We start from the raw sequence: 27,248 nt of genomic DNA, 5'->3' as shown, positions 1-27,248 counted from the left end.
GGAAAGCAATTGATATGGCAATAATAGTATTTTATAGCTAAGATGACATGTCTGTTGTTAAAAGATTAAAATAATTCAATGGAAAGGTGACTCACCCACTCAATTACAGTAACAGTGTTTTCTCAAGAGATGTGTGCTTTCTACATGAGTCACTAAAAAACTCTTTAGCTCCACCGTACGGGGCAGGAGCTGCAGCTTAAGTTCACTCAGAGATGTTGATTGTCAGATATTGTGTTCTTTGAAAATGCTGCAGCGATGTTTATGAAAAGAATCTTAGTTCTGATTCAAGGATCATCAGTAGAAAGAGGTGGAGATTAAAGGTGTGCTTATTAAATGCTATGTTAAGACTTGTTGTTTTCAAAAGGTGTTGTTATCTGACAAAGAAGCTGCTTCTCCTGATTTACTACGATGTCAAGGGAATCAGCGACACAACATGTAGAGTAGAAAGATTTGACGGTCTCTCCTCTGTGATTACGCTGCAGCCGTTACGTCCTCAGGGGCACGGTGCATGTTGGCGTGTGCGCGTGTGATTGTTTCCTCCCTTGCCTTCCAGCTGTTCCTAAGTAGGCAACAATCAAGAGCAGTTTGAAGGAACAGTGGATTCCTGGTTGACTCAGACTGGCTGTCAAGGTCATTTTAAGGTCATTTCCATTGACCTTAAAATGGTTCAAAGTGAAATCAAAATAAATTTGCTTAATGGAGACGCTGCAATTTAAAAAAAAATAATAAAAAATTGCTTTTCAATGAAAAGCTTTTGCACTAGGATGAGACGCTTTTTCATTTGTAACAAAATTGGTTTATTCCACAAATCTGCAATGGAAACACTTTTCAAATAACAAGATGATCAACAACGGAATGTTGCCACTGGAGGAAACCATGAAGAAGATGACGACAGGAAGCAGTTAGAGGATGATGGTGCCGCATAATTTATGATGATTTATTGGATGAACAAGCTTATTCATGTTTGATTTTAATTGTGTTACTAATGTCTTATTCAATGGAAACACTGCAATTGTAAAATAGATTTTTTATTTTTTATTTTTACATTAGTGGAATACCAACAAAGTTTCATAAATTTTTGTAATGGAAGCGCAGCTGCTGTGTGGTAATTAGGCCTTTCAGTTCTTTATTTTTCCTCTTCACAGTCCGTATTCAGATGATGGGCTCCTGGTTGACACCAGGTGGATTCTCAGTTCAGCTTCTTGAGTAATAATTAAATTGAATTGAAAATTAATTTTTTTTCATTTAAACGTAAACGTAAATTATGGTGGAATTTTTTTGACTCCGTCAATGAAAAAGTCTAACGCGACCTCTGGTGTAGAGAAATGTTTCAGAAGACAAAGTGTGCAACTCAGTCTGTGAAGTCATGGATCTGACAGAAGTGGTGAGACTCGTCATGATCAGACTTGAAAATTATCCTGAAGTGTTTTGTTTTCTGTGCAAAGATTTGCATGTTAAACTAAAAGCAGCTTACATGGGTGGAGAGAGAGAAAAAATTATCTTCAACAAGAAGCAAGTTTAGCAGCAATAAATATGAACACAGTTTTCCTTTGAATTATTATTTTAATTTAAATTAATCAGTTAATTAAATATATCCCCCCTGTTAGTCTATAAAAAAAAAATAAAGTGATGGACAAGTTATTTTTGTAAAGGGCTGAGCAGCCTGACTCTGTCATAAGCCCAGTATTTGGTCAGTCAATATGAAAGATTCATTTCAATAATAACATGTAAGATGAAACAGAGGACTTATTTTTTAAAGCAATACATTTATTGTGCATGAGTAAAATATATGAACAACATAAGGAATATAATGACAAATTATTATCATGTGGCTTTTTATGGTGCTGGATCAATCTTACTTCTAGATGTCAAAGAAAAAAACAGAATTAAAACATAACGAGTTTGAAGTTATTACATTTTTAACTTCAAACTCCAGATTCTCTGCAACCAATATTCCAGCAGCATAAAACAAAAGCAAATACATGCAGGGTGGTATCCAGTTATATACTGTTATGTACGCAAATACACTAGTAAGCTTTGATTAAATAATATCAGGGTATACAGTAATATTATCTGCTGAGTAATGCTCTACATAGAAGACTGCATGTCATTTTGTGCAGTAAAGTAATCCTGGTAACTCTAAAGTAAGACTTACATTGCCCTCATATCATAGGAAAAGAAAAACCTAAGAATAATATGCATATAAAAACAGACATAAGTTATAACTGCAGCAGATTTACAGCACAAACATGTCAGCTCTGACAAAGTTTTTTGCTCATTTGTGTTTCCTCTGCCTGAAAACTCAGTCAGCTTTGCTTGATTTCTTTTTGTGTCTGATTCTGTAGTAAGGATTTAATGGGGGAGGAGAGGCTGGTGTGTCTTTAATTTGTAAAAGTTGTTCATTATTTAAAAATTAAAATAAAGATGATCTATTTTTTTATTTTTTTATTTTTTTTATTTTTTTGTACAGCTTTGGTTAGCATATTTACAAAATACCTTCAAAGTCACAAAATGCTGACAGGGCAAGCTGACGTTGTGCAATAATCCCCCATTGACATCTGCTTCTCACGCAGTTGCAACATATCTGAATCTGATACTAAGTTTGGTATTCCGATCAATATCTTTGTTGTTTCCCAGCACCCTGAACAAATCATATTAACACATTACTGCCCAAATCGACCTCTTATAGGTTCTGGAAGAAAGCATACACAATCACAGGATTTGAAATGGCATGTTGTCACTTTTCAGCAGGATTTTTAAGACCAGATCTAATGATTCATCACTCGACCAAAACCACAGTACGGTAATTTGGCCACAGTGACTGGAAATGTCTCCGGACTTTTCAGTGGAACGTTACTCCAATTTTTTGGGAGGAAAATTCACCTGTTAGCGGACTGTTTTTGGAGTCCATATCTAAAACATTTGCAAGAAAATGGAGTTTAGGAAACTGACACAAGATCTTATTTAAAAATGACACATCTGTTCAAAACAAGCTAACATCGCCTATGTCATAATACATAAGGCATCGCATTGGCTGTATCAAAACGTCAAAAGTTGAAATATAAAAGTGAAACTAATACTACTAATCCTATGATATCAGTATTGATCTTATATGCATAGCAACAATTCCATCTGAATTTCAGGACAAGCAATTTCTACACAATGCAAAGCTTTTGTACAAATTTACATCATAATGATTAGATGATTATTAAATTTTTTTAACTTCAACTTTTGGAGAATTTCTCATTTTTCAGTGCTTCCTTATTTGAAAAGAAACACAGGACAAGGATGCTTCTTTTATCATACAAAATGAGAAAAAAGGGAAAATAACGAAATTCAAAGGAATATCAAATTGAACAATTTCGTTGTTCTCCTTTTTCTTCCCTTTTTACTTGAAACTGAAATTGACCCGTGTTTTATCAGTCTTGTAGAGGGAGGGGAAAAAAGCTGCAGTTTTTTTCCTGTAAAGATGCTATCAGTCTGAACAGTCTGACAACTTATGCTCTGTTTAAAGAATTTATTGAGGCGGTTACTATGTCAAAATGAAATGCCATTACCATGAAACCTTTTCTTGCACGTACCGATCACGGGGTGGTTTTTTAGCATGAAAGCCTTCCCCCCACGTTTACTCCTTCCTTTGACTCAGTGGAAACAAAAGTAAACTCAGAGAGCGTTTTCAGGAGTGTTTAAGAAAGACACGCTTTGCTTCCCATCACTGTATTCAGTTCCTGCTGTGGGAATTGCTGTTCTGTTGTCTTTGTTGACCAAAATGTGCTTCTTTAGGCCTGGGAAACATTTGACCAGCAGCTGTTTGAAGTGCTCCTGGAATTTCCTTTCCATAAACGTATAAAAGATTGGACTGATGCAGAAGTAAAAGTACGCCATGTTGCGGGTGACATGAAGAGCGTAACCGAGTCTCTTTTTATCTTCACAGCTCAAACCAGACTCATATTCATAATGCAGGAGTTCTACAATGTTAAGAGGGATCCAGCAGATGAAGAACAACACTAAGATCATGAGCATCACCCTGACTGCGTGGTATTTAGAACCTGATTGGGACTTTTTGATGGTGATCACAATCCTAGTATAACAAAATATGATAACAACCAGAGGAAGGATCAAGAAGACAAAAAGCTGAATATAAAATCCAGCCGTGTTGAGCTTCTCTACATTCATCCCATCAATAAAGGCCAACTCCTCACAGTGCATTTTGCCCCAATGCCTAAAGGTTCCATGGAGGATCATGGGCCTAATGCAAGCCAAACCACTGATCACCCACACCACTCCACAGGAAATGACTGCGTAACATTGACTCCTAACATTTGTTGAGGTCAGTGAAAACACAACATAAACATAGCGATCAATAGTCAGCAGAGTTAAAAAGAAAACAGAACTGTAAAAACCCAGGTAGTAGACGCTGAAGACGATCTTGCACATAGCTGAGCCAAAAATCCAATCAGATTTCTGCATGTAGACACCCACGAAGGGAAGGCTGCTCATTAAGATCAGGGAGGACGCCACCAGGTTGACCAGCAAGATGTTGATCACAGTGGCCAGCCTCTCGAACCTGGAGGGAAGATGGCAAAGCTAATAAGTTATTTTGGAAGCATAGTTAGATCTGTGGTTTGATTTCATGCAGGTCAGCAAAAGGTGAAACTCCTGGTTCAGTTTCCTAAGTCACAATTTTTTGGAATGTTGCTAAAAAGCAGAAAACGTTTCAGCTTGGTCACCATTCCAAGTTTATCTATTGTTTCCAAAGATTTTCTGCCCCAATCCCCCCACCCCCCCACCCCCCACTCCACCTTAGGGGTTCAAGTACAACCCCTAAACTTGATTGTCTACATGTCCAAATGTTGGGAAAAACAACAACCTTGATTATATTTGAATGGTTTAAATGTCTGACAAAAATTTTCTTAAAGACAAATGAGCTTCTATATGTTAGAATCAAATAAAACGGATAATTGCTAAGGTATTCTCAGAACAGGGCAGCATGCTCTGTTTTTGTCCTTTCATTGCTGCCCACCATGGGGTTGCGCATGGACATGGCAGATATCTTGCGACATCCTTTCTGTCGCAATGCCTCTGATTATTAGCTATGGGGAAGTTCATAGATTTTTATTTTTCTCTTGATGAAAACTTGTTTTTGTGTGTGTGTGTGCGTGTGTGTGTGTGTGTGTGTGCCAACACATCTCCAGTTGCAAAACAAAGTCACACCTGAGGAATGGGACTCCTTGAGGAAATTTTCCTGTTATTCCAATGTTTTATCCATAATTTGTGTTGAATATTAATTTGTCGTGGAACGCTGGGGTTGTTCCCATCGTCTGCTGTGAACTTTGTGTCAGTCTCCTCCTTTGGAAATGTTTAAATGGTGAAAACAACACAGCGCTCACCACTTATTTTACCCACAGTTGAGTTTGTGAAATTGTTTGAGGATTTCACAATACGAGCTTTGAGTTAATAATGTAAAAATCAGCTCTTTTTTGAAAATCAGCTCTTTTTTCAACTTGTGGTCTTCATAACCGGATGTGAGATTTAAAAAAAAGGCTTTTTATTTGCTGAGTTGTGTTATTTGCATTTGCGTAAATAAAACAAAAGATTTTCAAGAGAATCCTTATAAGGGAAGAACTGAGACATTTCACTGGATTTTGTTGGCATTTATAAAGGCCAACCAAACATTTATAATCCTGCCCTCTGGTTTGTGCTGCTTTGTTGTATTGTTTGGTTTTTATAAAAATGTATTCACCCCCTTGGACAGGTTGCCCTTCTTGCTGCTTTTATTAATCAATCACGAACAAGTTGACTTTTTTTGATAAAACAAAGAAAAACTCTGAAGTTGATGTAAAAGCTTGTTTCTATAGAATAATGACAAATAAATAAAAATGAGGAAAAAATAAGAGATTGTATCAATATGATTGTCAACTAGTGGCATCACTAGTTCCATGCTGCTCTTGGACATAGAGTGTTGACGTATCCACCCTCTAAGAACTTTGCACTTCTAATTGAAAAATCCGCACACGTACATGCCCACCTCTTGCCCTATAATCGCTGAAGATAGGAACTTCTCCCCTCCATTCAACCCAACCCCACCAAACACCCACCCACCCCATGACCTTCCATTGAAAACTGGGTATAGCCAAAGGATGGATGGATTCTGTACATGAAATCTAAGCAGAAAATAATTTGAACAGCAAGGGATTCATGCAAGACGTTGAGCTAGCACATTCATCTACAATGAGTCTGTAAGGGCTTAAAATTTATATATATAGATATATATGGTGATGTGTGTGTGTGTGTGTGTGTGTGGGTGGGGGTGGTATAAACACACACAAAAAAATTTTTAACTAGATCTTTTTTAAACAATTTGGTGGTTTACTCACCGGTAGATGATAACCACAACCAGCAGGTTGGTGAAAACACTGAAGACAAACATGAAGTAGTAAATGTAAGACAGATTTGCTCCCAGTTTGTTATCATCATCCCTTCTACACAGTTCAATCGGCTCTTCTGCAAAATTCCAGAAATCAAAGCTGGAGTTTGTTGGTGTCATCTTTGTGCAGAATCTGTTAAAAGCAGAATACACAGTTTCATGCCATGTGTTAAGACTTGGAAATCATCATTTTAAAAACCATGTTACAGTATGTAAATAGAAAATAGAGCAAGAAATGTATGTATTTAAGAACAAAGGGCAATATTTAAAAGCAGAAATTACCTTTCTCGCCACTGATCCGACCAAGAAGCTTCAGGCTGTGATTGTGAAAGTCCGTCTTATACTGAGCAATTTGTATCATGAAAAGAAAGGAGGTTTCAACAAAGCCCCTGTGTGCATGTCTCTGCCTGATTTCAGTATATGATAACTGGAGCCTGTCACAAGCTGTACACACAGTTTCAAACACAACATCTTATATAACAAACTCTTAAGTTGCAGCTGCAGCTAGAGTTACATCATATCACTATGGTTTGTGAGCAGTTTGATAATTCTACGAAAGGAAATGCTCAAGATATTCTACTGACAGGAGTTGTGTTAGAGCATTTTATCTATCCTCCAACCAGATAAAGATTACCAAGATATCCTCAGGAAGGAGCCTTTCCGCTCAGCAGCGGAAAAGCTTGCAGAGATGAGTCTGACCATATCAATTTGTGGTTTTCCTTGACGTGTTTATTATTGACACCATGCCAGACAGAATCGCACTGACGAACATGTGACATTGCCTGAACAGTGGGAATCATTTCATTTATTTCAAAGAATGCTTGTAAGCTTGACAGGAATGTGGACACATCATATAGAGAAATGCATTTGCATTTTATGATAGCAGAACATTTGTATTTGCACTTTTAGGTGAGAGTGCCTATGAAACATGTTAGAATAATTATATTTTGTTATCATTCTTATATATGTAGTTACCAGTTTGCTTTTCATTTAAAGGTTTAGTATTCACACCCCAGAGAGGAAAAAATTGTTAAACCGTGTGAAAGACAAAACTTGCTTTTTCCCTAAACCTTGAAGCTGCAGCTGCTTCTTATCTTGGTATACTCATTAAACTGCGAGTGTGTAGAATGAAGTTCTTCCTTGTTTCAGAATAGCCCCCTTCTTTTTATTTATCACTCTCCCACATTTCACTCCCGATTCCTTTCTTTCCTCCTGCTTAATAAAAAGACAGGCTCTGCTACAGGGAGTCAGAACGCATGGTAAACACCTTGGAGAAGTGGTTTGATGTGTCTTCTCCTTCTGCAGAAGCTTGGTTGAAAACTCATAAACGTTGTCTGTGGTTCTCTTTTTATATAGGTTTAGAAAATACCTATCAAAACGCATTCAGGATGTTTTACCCTTTTTATTGTTTTCACAAGTCAGTTAGGATCAACAAAATTGAGCTTCTCTGACGAGTACACAAAAAAACCTTAAATGTCAAACTGAAAAATGACCAAGAAATAAAAATATTTGCCATAAAATGATTGTAGTATTTTGTAGATGCACCTTTGGCTGCATGGAGTCTGTGTGGATGAATCTCAATCAGGTTCCACATTTGGACACAGCCTGACTGAGACCGGTGTTGCTGTTTGTGGGGAGAACTGTTTTTGTTGTTACTTTTTTATTTTTTTTTTATTTTTGGGGTGTGGGGCAGTGGGGGATTGAAATAAATAACATGTTCACATTTCAGTTTTATGCTGAAGTTTTTTACAGGTGTTGTAGAGGTTTTGTAGCAGAGTGATTTTACATGTCAACACATCGTCACATGGTTACATCAAGTTACATGGTTCTGTAAAAGCACTCAGAAAACAACACAATAATGCACTATTAGAAAATATTTTCTTTCTTTTGAATACTTGAGTATTTTCAGAAATAAGCACTTCAGTACTTCAAATTGAGCAAACCTTTGACTAAGCAACTTTTCCTTGAAGCCTAATAAGATTTGACCATAAGTATGAATACTTTTACTCAGTTGCTACACCTTGGTTGGCATGCTGGTTGGTATGATGTTCTTGGCCTTGAAAGCTTCAACTGCACTCCTCCAAGTAAATCTTCTATAGTCATACACGTTCCCCTTTATCTTGCTTGCCACCATCTTACTCGCTGGTCACATCAACACTAACACCACATGGTTTGGTCCTCTGCTTGTTTATTTACACAGATACATGCATCAGAAACAAAAATCCTCCATTATGGTCAACAGTGTAAAATGCAGCATTAGTAGATTGAATAATAATTATGGACAAGGATAAAACTGAACATAAATACTTCTAACCACATAATACTTTTAACTATGAATGGATGATACAAAGGCAATTAAAGCCCACTTAGATTGTTGCCGCAAAGTTACACATGACTATTTATAAAATTTTTAATAACATTAGCTGAGAGTTAGCCTAGACTTGTGGTCTAGATTTTTCAAATGAAATGCGTTCCGATTAACACAATAATCAGGCACAACTCTGTAACCATGGATACATGAAAAGAATAGCACTGTCTCTTTATTATAGCATCTGTTCGCAAGTGAATGACAGAGAAGATAGGATTGAGTAAGTTTGATATAGCATCTTCAAAAGCAGTCAGTATCTATCGAAAGCAAAAGAAGAGCAGCGAATGGGTGATATGTCCATCAGATGAGCTGCTATAGTTCAAATTACAGACAGAAAATGTCAGAATACACAAAAGTAGATTTTTTTTTTTTTTTTGTTGTTGTTGCTTATAGAAGTACATATACCTAGAAAGCACCCTGACACAAAGCCTATATTATTCAGGAACGTTTTGATAGTGTTGACTTGGCCTCCAAAACCCTCAGATCTCTACCCAGTCCAATATGTGAAGAATGAATTGGAAAAACAAGTCTAATTCCTACAGAGTCCACCTCCCACTCGGCCAAACCACAGACACAGTGCCACCAGATACCACAGCACATCTGCAGGGTTCTGGTGGAGTCCTTACCAAGACAAGTCAGGGCTGGGTTGGCACCAAAAGGGGAGACAGGATTCTATTGGGCCGGTGGTCATAATGTTTTGCCTCATCAAAAATAACAGCATATTCCATTCAGGTTATCAACATCAAGCCCCTAATACACCAGGGTGTGACTGCTGCAATGAAAGTGAAAATACAGATAAAATGCCATGACATAAATGCTGGATGGTTTCCATGACAACATTTCCAAATGAATCTGAATCAGATATTAAGAGAAACAACAAAACACAAAGCAGGTAATAGTCCCTCCAGGATTTCACGACTGTTTTTGTGATTTTTTTATTTAATTATTTTTTATTCAAAATCACTCATTGTATGGGGATCCTCAAGAAATATTTGTAAGGAATTTTGCAAAACCCTTTCCTCATTGAGCCTCTTCCATAATTCATATCTATAACAGAAAAATATTAGAAATAAAAAAAATAAACATCAAATAAGCAGGCAAATTGAACAAAAACTTCTTTAATCTTTAAAGAATTTAAATAACTTGATTTCTGCTACTGCCCATATTGATCACGGATTATAACTTGGCATCAAGTAAGGCTGAGGAGGCAGTGCAGTAGAAGTAGGATGTACTGCCACCTGCAGGGGGGAGTTAGCATCTCGAAAAGTTCTAATAAACGCACAGTTATGCATTAGTGTGGGAATGTGGCATAAAAATGTGGGAATCTGTTGAGTGTGAGTAAATTTCTGCAGTCGTGGAATGGCAAAATCTGGAGAGACTCAAAATGTTTCTGTTGAGGATTTTGACAAAATAATCGTCAGAGAAAAGCAGAGGTAGATCTTTTTATGGACCAAAATATCAGTCTTTCCATCGATGGATTAAAAACGCCCCCTACTTTTCAGTTCAGGAATTTGGAATCATCCGGGACGGTATTTGGAAGAGGCTTGGCTTCTGGACTATTGGCCGCGCTTCATGGTGAACATCTGGTCTTTGACCGCCTTTCCGACGTACTGAGCTTCCGACTGCCTCCAGTGCAATAATTCCCACATGGTCTCTTTTGAGGGAGTCAGCAGTGATACAGTGAATGACTTCCTTCAAACATCTGGATGCAGAGCTAAAACCAGTTTTTCAGACATCCGGCCCTTTATTGTAATGTTGCCTGTGGTTGTAGGTCCGATAACACATGGACACATCGCAAACTCCTGGAAGACCTGGGATGCCCTGTTTACCAGGATCTCCTTGTAGTCCAGGTTTTCCTTGAATTCCCTGACTTCCTGGATAGCCAATACCGTCAAAGCCTCGAGGACCTTGCATCCCTACAGTAATAAGAAGAGATAATTAAAAAAAACTTAGCGGTAAGACTTTCAGGAAGTACTCAGCCTGATACTCTTTTAGAATTGAAAAGAAGCTAGATCGTATGGTTTTTCATAAGACAAGATAAACTGAACACTTTGCTAAGAAGGAATAAATAATTTTGTTTTCCATCCATCCATCCATTTTCTTACACCCTTCTTCCCTAATGGGGTCGGGAGGGTTGCTGGTGCCTATCTCCAGCTGCGTTCCGGGCGAGAGGCGGGGTTCACCCTGGACAGGTCGCCAGTCTGTTGAGCAACACAAAGACATACAAGACAAACGACCATGCACACACACTCACACCTAGGGAGAATTTAGAGAGACCAATCAACCTGACAGTCATGTTTTTGGACTGTGGGAGGAAGCCGGAGAACCCGGAGAGAACCCACGCATGCACAGGGAGAACATGCAAACTCCATGCAGAAAGACCCCGGCTGGGAATCGAACCCAGGACCTTCTTGCTGCAAGGCAACAGCTCTACCAACTGCGCCACTGTGCAGCCCTAATTTTGTTTTGTTAATTTAAATTTTAAGTATTGTCAAATGTTGATGGTCAACTTTACTCAATTGAATAATGTCTTTTTAGAAAAATAGCTGTCTAAAATAACCACTTTGCAGTATTACATCTACTGAAATACCTTGTTGAAAATGTCACTCAAAGTGTTAAGAAGGGTCTTCAAAAAAAAATAAAGAGTAATTTTTATCATAGATTTCTTAGGCTACTGGCTTGAGTTTTGGGAACTGACGGTCTGATGGGACAATGCCCCAGCTTTCCCGCTGTGTGACCGTGACATCTGCCTGGTTCCTCCCGAGCGTTGCACTAAAACTGCAGAAGGGCTAAATCTGTAGTTGTAGAGTAGAATCTTTGTTTTGCTGTTGACTTCTATATTCTCTTTCTTTGTTATTAATTCATCATTTGTAATTAAATCGTAGGTCAAGTAATAGTAAACGTTAGAATGGTTTGGAATGGTTTGATTTGTGAACTTCAATGTACTTTAATGCACAACTTAATAATGCAACACAGCTGCCAGAGAAACATATGTTACTTTTGTAATCATGTCCTGAACGTTTACATTCATTAAACCAGCAGCGGACACGGTAACCTCTATGTCTAAACTACAAATGTTCTCGAGCATATTTCTAAAATCTCAGAAAAATGACTTTGGTTAGGATGACAGCATACCTGGCTGTCCAGGAGGTCCTGGAGGTCCTTTGTAACCTTCTCCTTTGCTGCCTTTGGCCCCTCTCTCTCCAATGTCCCCTGTGAACATAAACATTTTCTTTAAAAAAGAAAAGAAAAACACTTTCATCTTATGCTTCACTAACAGTACAAAAACGTTCCCAGCCCTCAGCCCTCTGGGCTTTCTATTTGCCCATTTTAGTGACGATAATAACAAAAATAACAAAATAAATTTTCTCACTCAGGATTTGTTTAGGATGTTTCCATTTTCATCTTGGTTGTTTAAAATTTACTTTACATCCTGTCCACCCGTTAAAGCTACATTTCTTGGGCAGGGCCACTTTGGCCCCGCGCCAGCCAAATGGATAATGCTTTTGAATAAAGCAAGTGGGATAGATGCATTCATTAGTGTGCACACAAAGTCATTTGCAGCAATTTATTGATGATTATTCTCTCAAATACGTTTCATCTTTTTTTTTTCTTCAGCATTCATTTGATTGCACCGGATCTCACTGGTAATGGACCATAGCTTAACCACAGACTTGTTCAAATTCGAAGAACCTCTAAAATGCCCCCCTACTCCTCCTCCTCACTGGATTAAAATTAAGCATCAAACATATCAAGGTTGATCTTTTCAGGGTCATGGCATAGACACCTGGGCCGCAGTTGTTTGATCAAGTAAAAAGCTTCACCGTGCATTTTGAGCCTGAAAATAACTTCCATAAGGAGGCAAATCATCGACATATTGCCAGCATCCTGGAAGCTGTGGTTTTCTTCCCAGATCAAGACCAAGAATTCCACAGATCATAATCTGGTCAGTTTCAGGAAACCATGGTTGACGTCAGGCCCTCGCACCTTGAAGGGAATTAGCTGAGTTATACCAGTCTAGGGTCGGGATTCGATGTGTTCATGAGAATATACGTGTAGTTCTGTAGTTTCACGTGTCAAACAGGCAACCTGCCCAAGTTCTAACCTGCCAACAAGTTCAGTTGTCACAACTAATTTCTTGATAATATCTTATATGCATTCAAAGCATAACTCTTATCAGTACATTCCCTCTTAAGATTCACATTTTTTTCCAAGTGAATGCATATCTATACAAATGGTTGGTCGCTTACCAACTCCTCCCAGCGGCTGAGTGGGAGGAGTTGCTTCAGGATACTAAAGTAATAAAGTGCAGTGAAGGATGTATAATTAAGATTTTAAACTGCATTTTTCCCAGTGATGGTGATGGAAACTTTCAACATAATCTGCAATATACTTTAAGATGTATATAGATCTGCTTTTGTTCTGGTTTGATTGGCCATTATTTTGAGAAACAACCTCTGTTTTGTCAAAGATAGCAGAAGAGTTATTTACAGAAGGTCAGATATTTACCTTTCTGGAAATCTGCTATCCACAGAGTAGAACTGATAAATGCATTAACTTTATATCAATACAATTAAGGCTATTATTCAAAATATATTCTACTATAATAGATTAAATCAACTAACGGCTGAAGAATCACCCCTTATTTAGGTGGGGCTCCAGTCCCCAGGGGGGCCACCAGGTAGCACAAGGGAGGCCTCAGAAGAAAATGAGTGGAAAAAAAATGTAAAAAAAAAAAAAAAAAATTTATACAGTGTTTAAATCAGATTTTGCATTATTGACAGATAACATAACTTAAAATAATTTGCTTGGTGTCTGTGAGTGTTTAAAGGGGCCCTTCAACCAGAAACCAATGCTGTTTGTTCACATTGTTTTTCACCTCCATGAAATAAGCAATGCCAATTGAGATAAATCTGTTCTTAAGTGTTGGCTGGTTTTCCTCCAAATTTAAAATGCGTCATGTCAAACCTTTGATGCCTGCTGGACCCTGCATTCCAGGAGGTCCTGGGTAACCTGGAGCACCACTTCTTCCAGGGTAGCCTGCAGCTCCCATGGACCCTTTGGGACCTGGTGCTCCAGGCTCACCTGGGGGTCCCTTCACGGTGTTGCAGCTCTCGCACGTTGCTTGAAGGGCGAGGCTCTGGAGGAGCGCTGGGAGCTGGTCTGCAGGTACAGTCACAATATAAATATAAGTGTTTGATCTAATGACCTAATAAGAAAAAGTTTTGTTGTTAATTCTGAAAACCAACAGCCACTGAAATCATTAAACCCATTGCTACACCGTATGACCTAGTTTAAGGAAAGGTTGTTGTTGTTTGTCTTACACCTGTTTGTCTAGCAGCCATTTTGATGTTGGCTATCTTTGTATAAAGGTCTTGTTGTACATATGGTGCCTTCTATATGTTTTACTGCATCTTGTCACATCACAACCATAGACTTTATATTATAGACCTGTTGCTTACGCATTCAGCCATCTCTTAGCCAATATTTTACAGAAACCCCTTTTGTTTCAGGTACATCTGTCCGTCTTTCGAGGTGACATCTCTTGATTCAAACGAAGTAGTTCAAGAAATGTACCTTAAATTGACAAAATTCACTTTACACCTCTACACACCTAAGTTTTTGCCTGTTCTGTTCAAAACAGCTTAAAATCAGTCGGATCAGATGGAGGGCGTTTCTGAACAGCAATTTTCATGTTTTGGTCATAAATGTTCAGTCAGATTAAGGTTTGGTCTTTGACTGGACCTTCTTATTCATGAGCATGAACGAGAACTCATGGAAAATGCTGGATTTAATTAGTCAGGATTTAATGTTTTTTAGTCTTTCTCGACATCGAACATCCTTCAACCCTCCCTCAGTCTTAAGAGTCATTTGGGCTCCATGAGCTTTTTACCCTCAAGTATTAATCAGTTTAAAATAAATTAATATCTGAGCTACAACCCAATAGGAGTTGAAAAGGAGGTTTCATGGAGGGAGAGTAGAACCGAAGAGCAGAAAGAGAAGGAAGAAGTTCAAACTGTCTCTCCCATCAACCGTAACGGCTGAGGATTACGCCCCCTTGTCCAGCATCTCTAACCGTACAACCAGAAAGGGATTTGAAGAGGAGCGTCAAAAGCAAATGAGCTGGACTAGCAGGGCTTCCCAACATCAGATGATGTCATCCAGAACATGTTGCAGTGGAATATCATCTTCAGTCAGAGGCTTCATCAGATTTACTGCAACACTGACTGCTACCAGAGATCTGTCTTCCCTACAGCATCACAGTCCACCACTGTTTGAAGATACTTTGATGATATGAGTTTCAACAATATTTGATTTTCTCTTTGGGATAAATAAAGTATTTTTGAACTGAACTGAACATGCTTTCATTGGTCCATTATAACTCTGGCTGTATGTTTTGGGTTATTGCCCTGTATGAACCTTCATCCCGACCTCAAGGATTTTGCAAATTGTCACAGGTTTTCCTGTACTCTGTATTTTCTTCCATCTATGTTCCAATGTACTCTGTGGCTGGAAGAAAAGAATGCCGAAAGTTTGCCCACCAGTCTGGGCCCTAAGAGAGCAGAGAGTTGTGCTCTATTCTCTGAATGAGAATGATGACTCATTTCCCAATGCTACAATTACCAGCATAATTTATCAGCTAATGTGCTGCATTGCATTAGGATAGGAGGAAACTGGTGATTAACTTCTAAAGTACATTTAGAAACTAAAATGTATTTCCGACAGACAGACAGACAGACAGACAGACAGACAGACAGACAGACAGACAGACAGACAGACAGACAGACAGACAGACAGACAGACAGACAGACAGACAGACAGACAGACAGACAGACAGACAGACAGACAGACAGACAGACAGATAGATAGATAGATAGATAGATAGATAGATAGATAGATAGATAGATAGATAGATAGATAGATAGATAGATAGATAGATAGATAGATAGATAGATAGATAGATAGATAGATAGATAGATAGATAGATAGATAGATAGATAGATAGATAGACTGACAGACAGACAGATATATACAGTGGGGCAAAAAAGTATTTAGTCAGCCACCAATTGTGCAAGTTCTCCCACTTAAAAAGATGAGAGGCCTGTAATTTTCATCATAGATATACCTCAACTATGAGAGACAAAATGAGAAAAAAAATCCAGAAAATCACATTGTCTGATTTTTAAAGAATTTATTTGCTAAATATGGTGGAAAATAAGTATTTGGTCAATAACAAAAGTTCATCTCAATACTTTGTTATATACCCTTTGTTGGCAATGACAGAGATCAAACATTTTCTGTAAGTCTTCACAAGGTTTTCACACACTGTTGCTGGTATTTTGACCCATTCCTCCATGCAGATCTCCTCTAGAGCAGTGATGTTCTGGGGCTGTTGCTGGGCAACACGGACTTTCAACTCCCTCCAAAGATTTTCTATGGGGTTGAGATCTGGAGACTGGCTAGACCATTCCAGGACCTTGAAATGCTTCTTACGAAGCCAGTCCTTTGTTACCTGGGCAGTGTGTTTGGGATCATTGTCATGCTGAAAGACCCAGGCACATTTCATCTTCAATGCACTTGCTGATGGAAGGAGGTTTTCACTCAAAATTTGATGATACATGGCCCCATTTATTCTTTCCTTCACACGGATCAGTCGTCCTGGTCCCTTAGCAGAAAAACAGCCCCCAAGCATGATGTTTCCACCCCCATGCTTCACAGTAGGTGGTGTTCTTTGGAGGAGAGAGAATGCTGAGTTGCATCCAAACACGACGAGTAGAGTTTTTACCAAAAAGTTCTATTTTGGTTTCATCTGACCATATATTATTCTCCCAGTCATCTTCTGGATCAACCAAATGCTCTCTAACAAACTTGAGACGGGTCTTGACATGTACTGGCTTAAGCAGGGGGACACGTCTGGCACTGCAGGATTTGAGTCCCTGGTGGTGTAGTGTGTTACAGATGGTACCCTTTGTTACTTTGGTCCCAGCTCTCTGCAGGTCATTCACCAGGTCCCCCCGTGTGGTTCTGGGATTTTTGCTCACCGTTCTTGTGATCATTTTGACCCCATGGGGTGAGATCTTGCGTGGAGCCCCAAATCGAGGGAGATTATCAGTGGTCTTGTTTGTGTTCCATTTTCTAATAATTGATCCCACAGTTGATTTCTTCACACCAATCTGTTTACCTATTGCAGATTCAGACTTCCCAGCCTGGTGCAGGTCTATAATTTTGTTTCGGGTGTCCTTTGACAGCTCTCTAGTTTTGGCCATGGTGGAGTTAGAGTGTGACTGTTAGAGGTTGTGGACAGGTGTCTTTTATATTGATGACAGGTTCAAACAGGTGCCATTAATACAGGTAATGAGTGGAGGATAGAGGAGCCTCTTACAGAAGAAGTTACAGGTCTGTGAGAGCCAGAAATCTTGCTTGTTTGTAACTGACCAAATACTTATTTTCCACCATAATTTGCAAATAAATTCTTTAAAAATCAGACAATGTGATTTTCTGGATTTCTTTTCTCATTTTATCTCTCATAGTTGAGGCAAATCTATGATGAAAATTACAAGCCTCTCTCATCTTTTTAAGTGGGAGAACTTGCACTATTGGTGGCTGACTAAATACTTTTTTGCCCCACTGTAGATAAAAACTTTATTAATCTCTGTGAGATTTTCTCTCAGGCAAATAGTAGTTCCCTTTCAGTTGGAGTTCCACCACTAAATTAAACAGATTGTGTTGCGACAAAACCTGAAAAAGTTACCTGAATACGTCTGCAAGCACTGTGTGGAAACCTTTAATGGACTTTCTTGAATGTTAAAACATTTTTCTAATTGTTTCATTTGGGGGGGCTGAAGCTGCACTTTTCAGTATTTGTTTTTTAAAGTGATATTTTAAGCTTAAACACTCGTTTGTGTTTTTAGTTTGGCGGGAAAGAGGATTAAAACCATACGTACTGCGCAAAACATCCGCACACATCTTAAGAAGATGTTCATCTGAAGGAGATTTGCCCTGAAACACAAGAGAATGATGCTGGAAACAGGAATACACACATCTTGTCTCCAAATATGCCTGCACATGGATCGCCTACTTGACTCTGCTCTACTCTACACGGTTCTTGTGGTTTTCCAGTTCTATGTGAGAAGGGTAACAATAGCAGGTGGTCAAAGTGTCTGAAAAGTAACATGACATGATCTTTGCGCGACACAAAAACATCTTCACCTCGTCATTAGACCTCAGTCTCATTTCCAGTATTACGGTTTTACTTAAATCTCAAAATACTTTCAGTTGTTGTGCCAGTCGTACTTGTGACTTTTTCCACAGATTCTCAACCTTACCAACTCAGAAAGTTGTGTTTCCATTGACGTTTCAAAAATAAATTTGCTCAATGGGAACAGTGAATTTTGAAAAAAAACTCTTGTTTTCTATTAAAAGTTTTGGGGCTAGAATGAGGTGTTTATTTTTTTTTAATAGTTTTCAAATTGGTTTATCACACAAAACTGCAATGGAAACACTTTTTCCGTACCACATGAGTCACATGATGAACAACCAGATGTTACCACTGGCACAAACTAAGGAAAATACGATGACAGGAAGTAGTTGGAGGATGATGGCGTGGAATGTTCTTTTAATGTGATTTTAATGCCGTTTCGTATTTAATGGGAACACTGCAATTGCAAAATTTTGTTTTTTTTCCAACACTCGTTGAATACTGTAAAAGTTTTGCAAACATTTGTAATGGAATAGCATACAAAACAGTTTGAGTTTTTGTATGCGGCCATTAAAACTGACTTTGATGGGGACAAGTCCAGTAGATGTCTGCCTTGAATACCTCTGCGGAGTGAAGTGCAACTAAGTATGTAGGGTCCTTCAAACATCAATCAGGTTGTTCAGCCATTAGAGAAGTGCCGGTACCGTTAAGCTTGTTGTATCCAGCTGAGCATCGAAGTCTGAAGGGTTTTTACTTACAGGTTTTCCAGGATATCCAGGTTGGCCGGGCTGACCAGGAAGTCCGTCTTGGCCAGGAAATCCACGGGGACCAACAATACCCAAATGGCCTGTATCACCCTTCTTCCCTTCTGGCCCTCTTGGCCCACTTTCACCTTTCAATCCCCTCTGAAGGAAAACGCACAAAGTGTCACAATAGTATAAAAGTTGGAACTGAGAGCAAACCCAATTTTTTTATTTTTTCTTTGTTATTATTGTCCTATTATTGTGCAAACTAGTACAATGCCTTACAAAAGTATTTACACCCCTACAGTTCATAGAAATATAAATATAAATCTATGCCACTTTGCAACTTATTTGCCAAAAACAGAAAGATGTTAAAAGAAGTAACATTTACATAGAACCAGCTGGAGGAGTTCTGCATGAAGGATATCATGCTTTTCAGTCCATTACTGGTTTTTCATTACAAAGCTTGCTACATAATTTAGCACTTAGTAATCTATTTCCTACTCTGCCATTGTGGGAAGCTGCATTTTCATAAATTGTGAGTTTACACACAGTGCAGTAGGTACTTGACATTAAGTGCTTTTTAGATGTAAATGTTTCACAAAGTGGTGGGAAATTTCCCTCAGGAATGAGGAATTAGCTCTAAGTCTTCTCCCAGACACTTGATGGAGCTACTTATTGGGCTCCAAAATAAGACATACTGGAAGCCTAACTTTACAAACCTCTCCTTTCCATCCTTTGGGTCCCACATCACCCTGGCAGGAGACAGAAAATTGGAAAGGAGGAAGGGTGAGGGAAGTAGAAGAGAAGAGAGAGAAAGACAGGAACAATTAAAATAAGGAATTATGTGTGTTCTTAGAGAGAGCCTCAAGTATTTGTATATTTTAGGTATTAGCTATTCCACTATAAATGAAGATAGGCACACAGATAACAGACATTAAAGCTAACTGTTTTTAGCAGCACCTAAATTAGCAAGCCTCTCAGCTCTCCTCTCTTATTGGATGAGCCTAGAGGTCAATGATCACTTCCTGTTGTTGCTGTCTGCACAAACCCCATTAAAAAGATATCCAGCTAAAGTAGGTGAACCATGATATATGTGGTGCAATGCAAATGTTTTTACACCACAGTCTAATTTAGTAGATGCAAAAGAAAGAAATATGGCTGCAGCTAGGAGTGGGTGATGTGGACTTAAAATCTCGTCACAATATTTTGTGGTATTGAGGAAACAAGTGGTGATAATTTATTACTTGCCACCTTTTTTTGTTAATAGTATGGCTGTACCCCACAAACAAATGCTGCTCTTGAAAAACATCACAGGTCAGCCATATTTTTGGATCATACTTACTGATCCAAAAATATGGCTTTACTGAATCATACAGCAAAGAAAACAATAAAAATAACAATACTGATACGCCAACCAGTTTTTGTAGTTTCTGATATCATTAATTTCAATTTATTACAATGATGGATCCAAATTCTTCCCATAATAAGAAGCTTTTCACAATAACCATACGATATGATAAATTCACACCCCAAACTGTGATGACTGTTTGGTAATTTCAGCAGAAAATGTGACTTATAATGGTAACCATCACAATTATCTGCTGGAGGTTTTCCATGTCAGATCATGCTTGTGCTGCTATCAGGAGCTTCATATTCATAAATACGCACACGGGATTTAAAAATACAAAGACGTTGCTGCCCCCCAGTGGAAGAACAGACACTCACAGGTAGGCCGGGAGTTCCTGGTTCTCCGTCTTCTCCTCGCTGCCCCTGTAAACAGACAAAACATGACTGTCTGTCTCCTGCTACAGTCTGTGTGTGAGGGAGTATATGTAGTTGTGTACTTTTATGTATTATATATAGAGGATAGCAGTACTATAATAGAGGGTTATAAGTTCTTAGCTACAAAGGGAGGTCATTTGGGAGGAAGCTTTGTGAGCGGAGATTCAGTGTCAGCTTCTCTGCTATTGGTCAACATCAAGATCAAAATAAGGTTAGTGACACTAAATAAATATTTGCATTAAATAAAGACAAAACATGAACAAATAAATATTGAAATTAAAAATGAATCTGATTAAAAAAATAACAATGAAAATTAAATAATAGTGATAATTTTTAATTAATACTGCTAAAATCAATAAGTACTAATTGATGTCACAACATATAATCAAATAAGTTGGGAAAGGTCCTAGTTAATTTAGCACATTATTTTGTCAAGCCATTTTTCTGCTCCTATGTTAATTGCCAATTCCAGTTTTTTTTTAAAGATATTACAATCTGAAATGCTGGGATTTGTTCAGTTAGTTAGAGATGCAGACAACTACAAAAATCTACCCAGAAGGTTTAGGGGAAGTCAAAAGCTGCCGTTTTTCGACAAAACTCTAAAATAATCATTTCCTATAAACAGATGTTGTGGTTGAAATACACTTTTCAGAGGACCACAGTAATCCTCTTTAAAGGTGATACTCATTTAATCCTAGCTGATAGTTTTTTTGAGAATTTAGTGAAAGGCCCATCTTGTGTAAAAAATATATATATATATATATATATATATATATATATATATATATATATATATATAAAATATATATATATTTTATATATATATATATATATATATATATATATATATATATATATATATATATTTTTTATATATATATATATATATATATATATAAAATAGTAATTGTTTTTCTATATATATAGAAAAACATATATAGAAAAACAATTACTATTTTCTTTGTTTCATTTTATCTGAAATATTTGATTTGGGATGATTGTGTTTTGTAGCTGTGGTCAGAGGTGAAGATTCTCCACCGTACCCGGTTTCCTTTGGAGCCGCTCTCTCCCCTGTCCCCCTAAAAACACAACACAGAACTTTAGACTCCATGAAAACATACAGCCAGGTGATAACACGCAAAATAAATGAGAACCTGATGTTAGAAATAACTGCATTTATAAACTGTGACAAAGATGTTCTTCCTTTACAAGTGTGCAAAAATTGTGGTGTTTCCATTAAATAATAATTTAAATTAAAATCACACATGAATAGGCTTGTTCATACAATAAGTCATTCAAAATATTATGGCATCAGCGGATGAAAAAATGATATATATTCATAATACAGCCATGGTGCTAGCTCTCTCCATCTATCCGCCAATCAGAGGAGACATCACGTCTTGGATTGGATTGTCATTGGAGCAACAAGCCCCGCCTACTTGGGAGTGGCTATGTATGAGACATTTTGGGAAAAACTGAAGTTGGCTGTTTTACTAAAGCTATGGATTCAACACGATGGAATGACACACAACCTTTTACAAACTGCGTGATGCTGTGAGAGCTCCAGCTGCACACTGTCCAAAAAACAAAAACAAACTATCATCCTGCAGCTACTTCCTGTTGTTTATTAATTCATTGTATACACTAGTACGAACCTCCAGCTGTTGATCATCTGACTTGTGTGATGCGAGAAAACATATATTTTGATACTACAAACAGCAAAACGACCTCATCATGACACAAAATCTTTTGTTGGAAGCCATGAGTTTTTTTTTTTTTTTTTAAACTGGCATGTTTCCATCAGGCAAATTTATTTTTATCATTTCAATCTTATGGTTAATGGGAACACAGTATTGTTTCTGTTCTTGATGAACAGAATCAATACCCAGTACAAACAGGAGAGAAAACTTAACACCTACTGCCAAAGAAGTGTGAAGGAAATTTTTACACACTTAAAATTAATCATGTCATTATTGCACAAAATCAATAAGCATATTATGCTGTAAACATTTTCAGAGTACAACATGGGCATCATAAAGATTTCCAAAAGCCCTGGAGCAAATATTTACTCTAAAAACGGTTGTCATCTGAAGACCTCACTCAGTGTGGACCGATTTGTCTATACGTCTTGCTGATATTGGTTCTCACCTTATGACCTTTCAAGCCTGGCCGCCCTGCAACGCCCGCTGGGCCCGGAAAGCCTGGCTCCCCTGCCAAACCCTGGAGAGGTCAAAGGTTATAGATCTCTGGTGAAGTAAATCTTTTTTTTTAAAAGGTTTTTCATTAAATTGGTCTACAAAGCAAAACATCTATGAAGTCATTTTAATTCATATGAGGTTCTTTATCAAATGGTCATTTCAGTCTCAAGCTTTTTTGGTGGTTTTGGATGCTGTGCAGCTGGAATGTTTTTGCTCTTCCTTCCTTTTTTTTTTTGCTTTTGGACAATTATGGTGCATAACCATGTCAACAAGGAATTTTTTTTGCAGCTAATTTTTTGAACCTAAAAGGTTCAAAAGCTGCTACCCTCATATTGAGCTGTTAGCATTTCATGAAATACAGCAACGATCGTCAGTCAGAAGCATTATCTGATTTGTTGTAAGACCGGCTGCTACCATCTAAAAGGCCTCTTTGAAGATACTTGGATCATATGAAGAACAGGAGAAACTTTGTTACAACATTTCATTTCCCTTTCGCATAAATGAATATTGAATTGAGTTAAAATTGTCAGTCAGGTCATAAAATCTTTGCTAGTGTACCTTTAAATTAAATTGCTTAATATACTAACATTTTAATACGGTTTTGCTTCTAATGTGGTTATTTTAAGATGCTAACATGTGCTTTATGTTTCTCTTCTTTCCATGACTTTTTTTTTTTTTTTTTACATAACTGAAGGATAAAAATGAGATTTCCAGCTGCACTTATTAAAAAGGAGTCTGCAAAAACACTTAGTTTTGGTAATGAACGTTGTCCTTCAAATAATTTGTGTTTTTTTTTAAATACGGGCAGTGAATATGTTTCCAACATGTTAACTTACTGACTCTAACTCAAAAAGTATTTTTTATGTGTTCAAAATATTAAAATGTAAAAGTAAATGCAATCAGATGTCTGTTTCCAATGGATGTTACTGTTTAATAGAAGAAACTGAGTTTTTGAAAGATGCCTGCTCAGGCTGCCACTGGGTGTTCTACCTGGATGTCAACACATTGTTGAAATATTTGTTATTATCACCAAGATAAAATGAGCCAAAACACATGAACTACATTTAGCAGGTTACTTTTCTAAAACCCACAAGCAAATCTTCACTCACTTTTAGTCCTGGAAGACCAGGGGGGCCGACAACTCCTGGTTCACCACATGAACCCTGCGGGCAGGAAAAAGAGAAAATGTGATGACCTCATCCATAGCTCTGAAACAAACTGTAAACCTGCATTTAACCATCTCAGTCACCAGCACACTGGTATCACAATATATACCGGTATGTGAGTTACTGGGTTTTTCACAGAAGGCTTCCTGGAGGAAATTTGAATATTCTGATCGGTTATACTCATCATCTTCACTGTTTAACTTGCTGTGATGATCACAACAGGTCAGTCAGAGGCCACATGGCTTTTCTTAAGAAGAAAATGGCATCACTCTTGGTAGAATTTGAAGACTTACTGGTTTGATATTTTTCTCAAAGCTACAGAGTGTGGTGTGTTTCATAGTGGCACTATTACTGCCACATCATCTGCCTCCTCCTCTCACCCTCCAGAAACAAATGGCAAGAAGATGGAAATAAATATCAGTTGCTAAAATTTGTTGTGCTTTCTTTCTTGAACAATGACAATCGAAGGAATTCTGATAAATCTTTCTGATAAATATGGGTCTAGTTTTATTTAATGGGTCAATACCGATATATAAAGAAATGACTATCAACCAATACGGATGTTAGTGCCAATATGTCATACATCCTGAAGTGTGTTGCTCAACTGAATTTGCCAACATAAAACTTTGTCAATATTCCGCTAATGTCAAAAAAAAAAAAAAAAAATTTGTAACTGAGGTGTTTCCATTATATAAGGAACATAAATCAACATGAACAAGTTTATTCACGCGATAAGGGATGAAAAAACAGGCTGCACCATCATCCTCCTGCTATTTCATTGTGGTCTGCATCTGCCTGCGGCAACATCCTGTTGTTGGTCCCGTGACTCATAGGATGTGGAAAAGTGCTTCCAGTTGTAGTTTTGCTAAATGAACCAATTTCAATATGGCCAAAAATCCATCTCATCCGCTCGGCAAAACTTTCAATCGACAAATGAAAGTTTTTTTTCAAAATTGTTGTGTTTCCATTAAGCAATTTTATTTTCAAAATATCAAATTGCACAATTATGCAATGGTTAATGGAAATGTAGCTACTGTTGATAAAAATCTGCTACCGCCTGAGCTGGATGAAGATGACAATAAAAACCCTGCTACTGGGTGTGAACATGAATGTTGGATGGCCATGTTATATAACTACTTATAATGCTCAATACACTAACCTTGGGACCAGCTCTGCCACTTTCTCCGGGGGGCCCCTGGGGTCCCTGAACTCCCTGGAAAGGCAGATAGAAAGGAGACACAGGGCTGGTTTTCAACCAACAAAACTACACGATACTCACATTATCTGTGGTTGTCACACATTACTTCAATAAAATAAGAAAAACATAACAATGTATAGTCATATGATAAAATAAAGAGGCAATACACTATCAAATACAGTTGACATATTGAGCAAAACAGTCCGCTGCATCAAGAGCCTGGCTTTGTTATTGTTTGTATGTTTTCCAACCATAAAATATATAGACTTATAAATAGACTGGTTTTTATATGGGTTTTGAATGCAAAAGTATTTATAAGCCTCATACATTTCTGCATTTTGTCACATTAAAGCTACAAACCTCATTGTGTTTTATTGGGATTCATGTGACTGGTGAAAACAAAGGGGAAGATAATTGTGAAGTGGAAGGAATATGAATAAAAATCTGACGTGTGTCATGCATTTGGCTTGGCTTGTGGTTTTGTTTTTTTTTTATGGTTTTTCTTTTTGCCACTCTTGTCCAAATTCATTATTTACCATATGTATCATGAAAATTCCCAATAAAATACAACAAAAGTTGGTGGTTGTAACATGGCAAAAATCTGAAACAGTTTAAGTGAAGTGAATATTTCTCACAAGGCACTCTATTTGTAACCTTCAGTGGCTAATGCAGAGCTCTCCAGCAGGCTGTGAGACACAAATCCAGGCACTTGTTACTGCAAGACATATTTGTGTGCTGACTGATTCAGACTGATTTCCTAAAACAGGAAGCTCTTCACTGTCTTCACAGTTGATCCACTGAGTTCACCCAGGTCATGCTGGGTCAGATTGCATCATCACAGTAATTTGTATTGCTTAGGCCTGAACACCAGAGGGCAGCATACATTAAAAAACAAAAAACAGAAACGGTTCTGATTTGTCTGAGTTCTCCAAGAATCAGTGTGTGACTGAGTTAAGATTCTCCTGACACTATAAGGAGTGTTTGGTCTATCCAAACAGACCAATGTTTGGATACTGTGGCATTTTCCATCACTGTTGATAACAATGATGGAAAATGTTTTCTGTCATACATTCCCTCTCAGAAGTCTTCACACTCGTGTTATAATGCTAAGGGTTTTGGTTTTTTTATTGTTATTGTTTTCTTTTTTTTGGGGTGGGGGGGTGGGGGGCGTAGACGTTTTCCAAATGTTATATAAATCCTGTACAATTACAGTGACAAATAAATAAATTTATCTCATAAAATCAGAAATAATCTGCTAAAATCTCACAAGAGAATGTGTTCAAATTGGACTGGACTGTCTGTTGTTTTTTTCGAATGGAACTACAGTTTTTATTAAGGAAGAGGAAGTTTTGAGGATTTCCAACACTCCAAGACTAAATCTAGTCATTAACCAGAGATTAATCTCTCTGTCTGCACCACCCTTGAGAAATGTTACAGAGGAAGACTGATTGTTGTCCTACTGGCCAAAGTATTGACAATAGTAGCAATAAATGTGTCACTGGTGATTTTATGTTTTTTATTTATTGCAGGTGGAAAGGTGACTGATTATCAAAAAGTGTTTACAACTGTCACTCCCATGGCGAGGATCAAACCCGTCCTCCTCTACCAGCTTTAATGCTGACTTTTTATTATGTTACATTTCTAATACATACAAATTGGGGAAAACAGTATGTCTGACCTTACTAATTGAGTGCTGACAAAGCATTTTAAAACTTGAAAGAATACTAACCAGGTTTCCTTTTGGACCAGGTGGCCCCTGAAGCCCAGCTAAGCCTTGTTCGCCCTAACAATGGATTCAGAAGCATAGGGAATGTGTTACGGACGTTAAACCGACAAGAATGCCAACACAAGTCAGTTCATACATTACCGGAGATCCCTGTGGGCCCTTTTGACCAGGAGGTCCGATGGGACCCTGTGGATGACAGAAGAACAGAAGGTTGAGATGAAATTTACTTCCTGTTCAGTCACGTTAGAGAAGGGTTTTGATAAATATCGCTTTATATTTATGAATGGAAAGCATTACATGTAGCTTTTTGCAGTACTTGGAAAAAATTATTATAGAATGAGAATTTCTTCACAGTCTCCATCATGTTCATGCTAACATTTTCTGTTATTCTGAAAGAGTTTGAATATTTTTTCAAAATTCCTTCTTAAAGTACAGTAC

The 27,248-nt window shown here is 37.7% G+C and overlaps 2 protein-coding genes across 2 annotated transcripts in view; both read right to left on the bottom strand.

The window, feature by feature from the left end:
• Positions 1-1,746: 1,746 nt before the first annotated feature.
• On the bottom strand, positions 1,747-7,073 carry LOC122824257 (C-C chemokine receptor type 1-like). Its single transcript, XM_044104635.1, has 3 exons — positions 6,710-7,073; positions 6,378-6,560; positions 1,747-4,567 (listed from the first exon to the last, which is right to left on the bottom strand). Exons 2-3 carry the CDS (start codon positions 6,545-6,547, stop codon positions 3,664-3,666), a joined length of 1,074 nt encoding a protein of 357 aa, XP_043960570.1. The 5' UTR covers positions 6,548-6,560; positions 6,710-7,073; the 3' UTR covers positions 1,747-3,663.
• A 1,525-nt stretch (positions 7,074-8,598) lies between these two features.
• si:dkey-225n22.4 (collagen alpha-1(XXI) chain) overlaps positions 8,599-27,248 on the bottom strand; it is a 51,750-nt gene continuing 33,100 nt past the window's right edge. Inside the window, exons 20-32 of the mRNA XM_044103884.1 lie at positions 26,952-26,996; positions 26,814-26,867; positions 25,046-25,099; positions 23,830-23,883; positions 22,671-22,742; positions 21,566-21,601; positions 20,466-20,510; positions 19,460-19,492; positions 18,753-18,899; positions 17,741-17,795; positions 13,764-13,958; positions 11,931-12,008; positions 8,599-10,711 (exon numbers count right to left, since the gene is read on the bottom strand). Coding sequence (XP_043959819.1) covers positions 10,524-10,711; positions 11,931-12,008; positions 13,764-13,958; positions 17,741-17,795; positions 18,753-18,899; positions 19,460-19,492; positions 20,466-20,510; positions 21,566-21,601; positions 22,671-22,742; positions 23,830-23,883; positions 25,046-25,099; positions 26,814-26,867; positions 26,952-26,996 — 1,056 coding nt within the window. The 3' untranslated portion in view covers positions 8,599-10,523. The remainder of the gene's footprint in view (positions 10,712-11,930; positions 12,009-13,763; positions 13,959-17,740; positions 17,796-18,752; positions 18,900-19,459; positions 19,493-20,465; positions 20,511-21,565; positions 21,602-22,670; positions 22,743-23,829; positions 23,884-25,045; positions 25,100-26,813; positions 26,868-26,951; positions 26,997-27,248) is intronic.

This window comes from Gambusia affinis, linkage group LG21 (genome assembly GCF_019740435.1).
Source record: "Gambusia affinis linkage group LG21, SWU_Gaff_1.0, whole genome shotgun sequence".
Classification (NCBI taxonomy): domain Eukaryota; kingdom Metazoa; phylum Chordata; class Actinopteri; order Cyprinodontiformes; family Poeciliidae; genus Gambusia; species Gambusia affinis.
The sequence above is the reverse complement of the archived record's forward strand: the minus strand, read 5'-3'. Positions and strand labels throughout refer to the sequence as shown.